Raw genomic sequence first — 9,917 nt, forward strand, 5'->3', positions numbered from 1 at the left:
ACACACACACACACACACACACACACACACACACACACACACACACACACACACACACACACACACAGTGATGTATGGTGATGTCTCACCAGGTCAGGAGTATAATCTTTTCAAATAAATGAATTAACTGTATGTGCGTGTGTTACCCTCTGAGGCTATCGCAGGTGGCAGTGTGCTCAGGGGGAATGTGGCATAAACGGCTCTGCTCACATGCTCAGGGTTGTACTCCAGCTCTGCCTCTGCCAGGGCCGTTCTGCAAAGGGCCCATAGTCCGGATCAAAGCAGACCACAGTCGCCAAGTCAGTTATCATGTGCTGATCTAGAATAGCTTATAAATATTGATGCCTCTATGAAGCAACCTCTGCATAAGCAAACTAACTCAGGCACCTTGATGAAGGGGACCAGAAGACTGGCTTGTAGTCCTGGTAGACGAACCCCTGAAAACCACAAAGAAAAAATAAATATTAGAGTAATAAGCTACTGAGAGGCAAAATTCTGTTTTAATCCCATCCATGTGTTTACTACAGTAATCCCCTATTGCAATAACTATTATGTCACTATTTAGGTTATTGAGCCTTTTCACATTGTCATAAAAGTGTTTTCTGAATAGCGCATCGTTGCCAACCTTGCTGTGCATCTCTTGGAAGACTTTCAGTTGAGCAGCCTCATAGGCCCCATCATAGGTGTAGTAGCACTGGTCCCAGTCAGCCATCAACCCCCAGCGCTGGAAGGCAGCCTTCTGACGAGCTATGGCCCCCTCTGCAAACTCCCGCGCTGGAAGGGATAAAAACATTACAGCAGCTGCAAAGATCTGACAGCGGTGACGTTCGTCCAGCTTTCCGTCCAGCTTTACCTTTCTGTCTGATCTGCAGGGGACTGAGGCCGCTGGTCCCCAACTCCCCCAGAGCCTTCAGCTCGATGGGCAGGCCATGGCAGTCCCAACCCGGGACGTAGTGGACCTGCCGCCCCCTCAGCATCTCAAAACGGTTTCGGATATCTTTCAGGATCTAGACCAAAAACAAGACAGAGTGAATTGAATGTTTATTTCGGCAGTGTCATTGCCACCCAGGAAAAGCTTAGAGCTTTTACAACAATGACTAAATGGTGCTGCAGGTGTCCAAGGCTGTCAAAAAGTTAGAATGCACCATAACAGAGGGGATATCTGAAACTTGATGTGATCACCTTGTTGAGCGCATGTCCTACATGTGGGTCTCCATTGGCATACGGAGGTCCATCGTGTAGGCAGAACTCCTTCTTGGCCTTCCTCTCTCTTTGCCAGGAGTACAAACCTGCAAACCCACAATCCTGCAAAAGTGGCGAGAATTCATATTTTTCATGTGACAAAAAACAATGCATCATTGATATCGAGCTCTCTGTAGCAGTGTTTAACCATCGAGATACTATAGACAGTTAGATTTGAGCTGTGCAAATCTAAGTACCCACCAAGAGGGCGATAAGTCACAAAGTCACAGTTATGCGACGCCTAGCATAATCCAATACTTCAGCTGTGATCCGTCAGACATTATTTTCAGTCTGCATAATTCAGAAAGGTGCCTGTCTGTTTTACAAGGGGTGGGGGTAATTGCCTCTCGACGCATCAGATGCATGCCGGCCTGAAGAATAAACCTTAAAGAGTTGTAGAATAATTACAGTCGTGTGCTACAATGTGTCCAGTTCACCGCGAGCAGTGGGGGAATTCACTTGACGTGTTTTTGAGTAGAGGGTCAGCCTCAATGGTTTGTCCTACCTGCTGTATCTGGAGTTCTCGGTCCAGCAGCTTCTGTCCAGTCAGTTTCATTGGGAACTCAGACCGGGGAAGGAGCACTGTGTCTCGGTACAGTCCCTGAGCAGAGCCTGCCTCTGCGGGCTGAGCGCCGGCTTCGCCTGAACTTACACCGTGACAGCGGCTGGAGCTTAAGGAGAGAGCACGGTGGAGGAGGCCGCCTCCCCGTTGTGACCTCCGTCCCCATCTCGCTAGCGTCTGGCTTACTGCCGAAACCCGGCACAGCAGCATGGAGAGGCGATGTAGCTCTGTGGACAAGCAAAACCACAAAAAACTGAAGACTGTTTGGTTGTTTCTGAGTTGTGACAGTGTGGCGTTGTTACATTCCGCCCTTTGCGCAATACTTTGTTTCTTCCGGAAGAAATTGAAGCAAGGACAACTACGGGAACTCCGTTCGGTCAAAATTGAAATGAGGTCGCATTTATACTAATGTAAGCAAGCGGTTGCTGAATGAAGAGATTTATAACCCATTGAGGGAAACAATATTGAATATTATGATTTGTGATTTAACTGTTTGATTGAATTGTAAGCTCATATACATCAAAAGTGATATTATGGTAAATAAAACCAGAGTTGTCTGGTTGAGTGTTTTTATTTCGAAAATTATAAATTTTAATATACGCTTCCAATGATAGTCATGTCAGTAGCCTACTTATGTTGATAGTAGTATCTCCGAGTCCTTACGCAATAGAGCCCACACTCACATGGGTGGAAAAACTATTAGCGGCAGTGTGGTTTGGTTGTCTTATTTTGAAGGTTTCCACCGGAATATTTATCATGCTATTGCGTCTCGCTTGACAAAGGTGGAGTTGATTTTTGTCTCCTGTAGGCCTATTTAAAATAACGTTTTCCGTTTTAGCATGCAGTGGACACAATAATGACTAACTAAAACTCTGCAGTCCTAAATAAAACTAATGCTTACAGGCCACAGATTATTTCACACAAATATTTTCATTGTCATAAATATTCTGTGGTGGTTGTGGAGCTAGTGTCGTGTTGGACTGTTGTTCCAGCTGTTGCCTTCCATTCCTAAATGTCTGCTGACAAACAGCTGCCCTATCAAACTAACTGGACTGTGTAAATTAAAGTCGTTCACGTGCGCTTAACTTGATATCAATATATTTCCGACGGCGCCTGAATGCAACACTACACAGGCTATACAGCAGGTGGTATTGAGTGGCTGATGATGTCACCAGGGGTATAAAGCTCGCGGCTGCATCTCCCGTGTTATTCATCGACTAACCGAGAGGACTTAACCGGAGCAGCGAGCGCAGCCTTCGACCACTCTCCACGCCAACATGAATAAGATGTGTGTGGCTTACTTCGGGGCTCTGCTGCTGGCTCTCCATCTCCATCTCATCTCATCACAGGTCAGTCGTTGTTTTTTCTTCTGTTTCTCCCTCGCTTTGTTTCTAACTTCAGCGGGATATTAACCTTATATTGACCTGCTGAGGGTTAAAAGCGCTGCTGGCACTGTGGGTAATGGGCTTATTCTAAACATAAATGGTTATTAAATATCTATCTATCTATATTCTAATCTATCATGCGGTTTTTTTTTTTTTGGTTTTTTTTTTTTTTTTTTTTTTTTTTTTAGCGGCAAGTTATAGGGAATAAGTAACTTGAATTTGATCCCTGGGACCCAAGGCTTTACGCTCCAGTTACACTTTATTTTCTAGGACTCTGAGGATTTAGTGTCAGGGGTTGATGAATGTGTTAAACTTTAAACAGTTTTAAACTCCGATGAGCATTCGCCTAAGGTTTTGGTTGAGTGTGTAATGGGTATTTAGAGATTTTAAGATTATTTTTTTTTTTTTTTTTTTTTTTTTGTAAATGTTAAATTTGTCCACCGGCTGAAATATTGTGATCTTACGCCCTTGTTCTACGGACTAGTGGGTTTAATGTTCTGTAGACCTGCTCACGTTAAAATAACCGGAGGTGATGGTGGTCTTGCATGTTGCAGGTGGTCCAGGCCCAGGGCCCCGCAGGCTCCCCCGTGAACGGAACTTCAACTTTGTTGGCACTTCCCAACAACGCGACTGGGACCATACCACCCAAAGGGAGCGGCTCCGGAACGACAGACTGCTTCACGCTGCTGCTGCCGCTGGCTGTCGCGGCCTCTCTGCTCCACGGGTGGTCTTAACGACCGGACCGATGTTAGCGCACTGTCAAGACGGCTGGACTGGGCACGCAACGTTACTCCCAAAGTCTCTCCTCTTCAACACAATTTGGATTTCATTTTTTTCTTTTTTGTCACTTTTGGAATTAATTTTGAGGCAGCGCGCGCTTTTAGAGCTGTCTCAGTTTTGCGTTTTTTACGCACCACTATGAAAATTCCCCTTTATCCGGAAACCACCGGCTTCTTGGTTTAGTCTGTTTATGGGGGTGGGAGATCATGTTCATGGCTTTAAATACAAAACATGTTCTGATACTTGATTCCAGGCTCCAAAGGCCTAAAAAGTGATTGTGAACTAGTTTAGAAAAGTTACATTTCTGGAACTGTAAATGTGATTTTTAGATCTTAACTTCTTTGTATGTCCAATAAAATCGTTGAATTATAAGTGACTACATGGACTCTTGCTCGGTTTCCTCCGCTCTCCTTGCCGCAGGTGTATAAAAAGCTTGTATAGTGTTTTAGGACAAATACTTGGACCTGAAGATGATTGCTTTTAGATTAAAATGTTTACTTCAGAGGTGTATAAAGTGGTCGTACTGTAAAATCACTACGCCTGGTGTAGCGCAGGCTGAAAACTCGCCTCTTCAAGAAGGCTTAGCCTTCCACTTAGCACTTACTTGGCATCTATTGTATTCATATTAGTTTGACACTTATTGCATTTGTTTTCTGCACTGTACGTTGGCTCTGGTTTATGCTTGTTTGAAGAAAGGAGATGCACTTATGACTTCTGGTGACTAGCTCTCTCGAAAACCGATGTTGAATACACTTATTGTAAATCGCTTTGGATAAAAGCGTCTGCTAAATGACTGCAATGTTATCGGGTCTGCTTTGAACAGTAAATACACTCTGGTATGATTGCAGGGTAACTTTCTCAACGCTAACTCACTACAATTTGGAAACTTAATTCAAAGCGTGACTCACTATCAGGGGGACCACTGTCTGTCATTGAGAACAATAACTAAGTCCTTCAATCGTTGGCATACTGGACAACTGACCATTCAACCCTGATGTAAAACCACAGGGTTAAGTAAACAATTTGTAGCGTCACCTGGACACGGTCCCAACAGTAAATAGTTTATCACTACACAGACTGAAGTGAGCAGTAGACAAATGTAAAGTACTTTAATAATTGACCGAGAGTGAATCATTTAAAGGTGGTGAGCCCGCCCCCCCCCCTCCACCTGGTGCCGGGGCTTTGCCATTTAAAGGGGGTGTCTGTGACGGAGCAACTGCTGGAATTCACCCGTTTCCTCCCTCCCTCTCTTCCTATCCCCCTTCGCACCCACTCTTGATCTTTGTGGGAACTGCATCCCAACCAGATCACGTGACAATGGAGTTCAGGCATGGCCTATCACAGATAGGGAGCAAATAAATCACAACAAAAGGGTCAAGAGGAGGGAGAAGGTGATTGGGGGTGGACAACCCCTCACACTTCTCTTGCTCTTCTCCAAACAGGTACAAAAAAACTTAAGACAGAAATACTCCACTAAGCACACAAACATGTCACACGTATTGAGTGTTCAACATTTCATAAAAACCCTTCACAATAAAAACTCTTTTTATTACCATGACTCAGCATTCACGTCACAGTGCCTCCAACACAAACAGCCCAGAGGAGTTCTTGCTTATCAATATGTCAGGCTATCATGTGCTGGAAAACATATCGCTACACCTTTCCCAGCATGCCACTCGCAGCACCTAATGGCTTAAAAGGGGGTTGCTGTGTAGCTTCTGCTTCTGCACACTGGCTGTCTTTTTTTTTTTTGTTTTTAATGAGGACCGTGGGAGAACTCGGAACAGTGAAGTCAGTCACTGTTTTGGGGAAGTGAAGAACATAATTTCTCAGTGATGTGCCGTTATGATTTTGTAACAGAGTGGAAAAGTACATTTAAGAGCAACTCAGAATTTCTGTACAACTGTTAGTTTTTGTTTAGCTATGCTAGCAGCATGGCAGTGTCCCTCTGATAACCATGACATTTGGTATGATGCCCACAGAAAAATGAACTGATCTTCTAGTGCCACCAAGCGATCAAGGATTTCATTTATGCTGATAAATATCTCAACATCGAGTAGACTGATTTGTACAGTCTGTTATGGTTCACTACTAATTGTGGTGAACCCCCGGCTCTAGCAGGTTCACATTAGTAGCTTTGACTGAAATGTCTCCACTACTATTGGATGGTTTGCCACGAGGTTTGGTGCACGCTTTCGTGTCCCATTTAGGATTAATTGTGATAAGTCTGTGATTCCTGAAAGGAGCAGTGTGTAGGATTTAGTGGCATCTAGTGGTGATGTTGCAGATTGCAACCGACTGAACAACCCTTCGCTCACTCCTCCCTTTCAAAGTGTGTCGGAGAACTACACGGTGGCCTTCAGGTAATGCAAAAAAAACGTCAAAGGGTCTCTCGAGAGCCAATGTCTGGTTTGTCCATTCTGGGCTACTGTAGAAACATGGCGGTGCAACATGGCGGACTCTGTGAAGAGGACCGGCCCCCTATGTAGATATGAAGGGCTCATTTTAAGCTCACAATATCACTATTTTCTTTATTTATTGGTTTATTTGCTAAGGGACAGTGCACATTAATAAAAACATTGCTGTAAATGTGCCAGAGTTAGCCAAGAGGCTATTTTTCATCTGTAGTACCAAGGCAGATGTTATAATTCATAGTTTCAGGTAATTATGCACTAATAAAACTATTGTATTCACTTTTTGCTCATGGGTCCCCCTAAATCCTACACACAGGACCTTTCATTTTTCATTTAGCATCATCGTCTGCTAAACTAATGCCCTTCCCATCAGCCTCAGCTGCACTTTGTGTATAGTGCTAATTAGCAAACGCTAGCATGCTAAGAAACTACAGTAAGACAGCAAACGTGGTAAACATATCTACAAAACTTAGGAATGTCAGCAATGTCATTGGGAGCATGTTAGCATGCAGACATTAACTTTTAGCTCACATCAACGCTGTGCCTAAGTAGCCTACAGAGCCGTTAGCATGCCTGTAGGCTCGTTTTGTTGTCGTTAGGTTAATAAAGGCTAAGATATCCTCAAATTCATATCTACATCTGTTTTCATTGAATTCATCACAGATGATTCTGTCTTGAGTCTTTTATCCCTTATTGTCAGTGTTAATGGACAGGGAAGCAACCACCTGTTACAAACAGAGAAAGACAAATAAAAATGCATCCATAGTAAACAATGACGGACAATGACAAGTGGCACATTTTCTAAACGTGATTAAAAAAATTATGAACTAAATACAAACTGGACGACAACATCCAGACCAAGGAGAGTGATGGGACACAGACAAACCTGGCAACCTAGAGATACCGTACCAATAAGCAAAAAAAGTAGTAAGATCACACACGCTCACACGATTTCAAATCAGCGGCTGCATGGAAAGGGACAGGAAGCAACTCTCTGATGTCTCGCATGTGTTTTGAAGAAACTGCATCGCTCTCGTTGAAATCGGTGTATGTGCAACTCACACCGCAATCCAAAACATCAAAGGGAAAACTTGTATGACTTTAAAGGAACACATTGATGCTGACCCTGTGTTCCTCGCCAGTCAAGTAGAGGTGGCAGAGACTTGGCACAGTGTAGCAACAGGAATAAAACCATTAATCATGCTTTGATATTGAGGTTGTATACCTTTTATTATCCCTGAAATTATAAAGATCCTTTCACTTATTCATTTTACTGCACCGATAACAGCCTTCGCGGCACGCATCGTCACCTCAGGGAAGTTGAGTTGTGCTCTATCTTCACATCTTGTACAAATGCGGAACCAAACATTTGATGATTCCCGTGCACACAGATTTCTGCTCGTAGTCAGAGTGCTGCATGTCAACACATCCTCTTTTTCTGTTCCCGCTTTTGACATCTAGAATGTAACATAATGTGAAGTTGCAAACATCAACTCCGTGCAATACCAGCAGTTAATAACGGATCAGTTATCTGGTTACTGCAGCAACTGTCATCTTGGTTTTTACGCCAAGTCAGAGTGCTGCATGTCAACACATCCTCTTTTTCTGTTCCTTATGTCATTCTACAGTATGTGTCCATCTAACGCATAAATGATATCTATCCAGTTCAAAGCCCAGTGTCCAGGATGCAGATTATACGTCAGGGAGCATTTGTCCCATTTCCCTGTTCCATCTCAGTCTGCTCAGGAACAGCTGCTTTAAATGCAGTCGTTTGGGTTCGTCACATTTGAGGGCATTGTACACTCTGAAGCATTTTATGTTCATACTTTTCCAGTAACTATGTTTTCAGCGGCCACGTCGGTTTCCACACGTTTCTTATCTAGATACCAACGCTACAGACGGATTAGAAGCCATGTTGTAACTTTTCCTTCTTGTTGTAACCGTCTAGAATGACTTTGACTAGGGCCATGGCTATTCTTTTGTGTTATGGGGGAGCAGAAGGATCCTCAAAGCAACTGTTGCTATTGGGTTCCACACTTTGGGAGCCAGCTAGGTGATTAGCACAGCTTAGCATAAAGCCAGGAAGCAAGGGGGAAACAAACAGCCAGCCTGGCTCTGCCCACATTTAAAATATGTGAATAAGAGCACTTTCCAAAATGTCAACTATTTGCAAATGCCCCTGCAGAAACATGGGCACCAGCTCTAACTACCCTCTTAAGCTTATTCCTAATTGTCTTAATGTGGCCTGCCGTGGCTGGCTAGAGTCCCAAATAGATGCTTTGAGTAGTCCTCCCTTTGGCTGATGTAGAATAGGTTTTGTGCTAAATTTAGCAAGTATGCTAGCTGCATGCTAATTGTAGAAACAGGATTTGGGGAGTCATGAGCACTATAACAAAATTAGGGAAGAGGGTGAAACAGTGACCTGTCCTACTAATTTCTCTATTGTATTTATCTTAAAACAAGTGAGAGAATCTGCCACGGCTACTCCCCCTTACAATGCAAAATTTGTAAAATAAAAAAAAATGTATATATAACAAACTTTACCGTTTCAAGAAAACTGATTTTTGCAGTGCACACGTGGTGTTATTTGTTTCTACACCTGGCATTCCAGCTGAACCATGTCTGCTCTGATGAAGGTCCTTTAGACCAAAAGCTAAAAAAAAGAAGTTTTCTCTCCATAGATTATCTATTCTACAAGTTTGAGCTTTTTTGATACTTCCAGCACCTTATTTAAGATAAAGCAGGGTGAAGCGGCAGTTATCCTGCATTTACCTGCAGTGCACATTTTAAAATAAATTGGAATGACATGAAATTACAGAGATAAAAAAGAGGAAGAAGTTATCTTCACAGGAGTGAACAGGGAAATAAGATAATCAATGGTGAGTTTGTCAGTGAAGGTGAGCTAAGCGTGTGAACAACAAAGCAGCAGTCATATCAACTCATCAAAGCTCCACCAATTATGAACATGCTATTTTTAACAAACATGTTTTTTCTGCAGAAGACCTTGTTGATTCACACACAAACAAAACAATGTTCTATCTTGTGCACTCTGTTGAATAACAGTATCAGGATTAATCCGGAATGTAACAGGCACAAGAAATGTTGCAGAGAAATGGGTCAGGATTATGCGGAGCTGGAGTCAATTGAGAATCTGTGAGCACTCATCGTGGCACCTAAGTTTAGGCCAGTATCCAGTACTGTAATTGGCTGACTGGATTGATTTTGCTTGAGCTGATTCCAACAGTTGAATGTGGACCATCTAAGTATTTCAGGGAAAGTATCTGCTGGAGCCAAAATGGTGAGGAGTCTGCTGGTGTTTGGTTATGCAGAGTCTTTACCTAACTCTTCTGCAATTTGTCTTTCTTCAGGCACACATACACTTGCAGAAAAAGATGCATTTGCTAAATTGTTTTTTAATAAATTCCACAAAATGTCTGCAGAAATTGGCAGATATGTGGAGAAATTCAAGAGCACGTCTTCGCATTTGATATGGGACGACCTCTTCACAACCCTATTCAGGATATGTCATGACAC

General features: G+C 43.0%; 1 protein-coding gene across 1 annotated transcript in view; it reads right to left on the reverse strand.

Annotated features, from left to right (window-relative positions):
- LOC116399579 (isoleucine--tRNA ligase, mitochondrial-like) overlaps positions 1–2,131 on the reverse strand; it is a gene marked incomplete at its 3' end in the record, with an annotated part of 3,068 nt that extends 937 nt beyond the window's left edge. Inside the window, exons 1-6 of the mRNA XM_031876822.1 lie at positions 1,748–2,131; positions 1,183–1,305; positions 854–1,007; positions 626–774; positions 388–437; positions 147–253 (exon numbers count right to left, since the gene is read on the reverse strand). Of these exons, the coding sequence (XP_031732682.1) occupies positions 147–253; positions 388–437; positions 626–774; positions 854–1,007; positions 1,183–1,305; positions 1,748–2,014 (850 nt within the window). The remainder of the gene's footprint in view (positions 1–146; positions 254–387; positions 438–625; positions 775–853; positions 1,008–1,182; positions 1,306–1,747) is intronic.
- Positions 2,132–9,917: the final 7,786 nt, after the last annotated feature.

The sequence above is a fragment of the Anarrhichthys ocellatus genome, unplaced genomic scaffold (assembly GCF_004355925.1).
Source record: "Anarrhichthys ocellatus isolate YVR2014 unplaced genomic scaffold, GSC_Weel_1.0 scaffold117, whole genome shotgun sequence".
NCBI lineage: Eukaryota > Metazoa > Chordata > Actinopteri > Perciformes > Anarhichadidae > Anarrhichthys > Anarrhichthys ocellatus.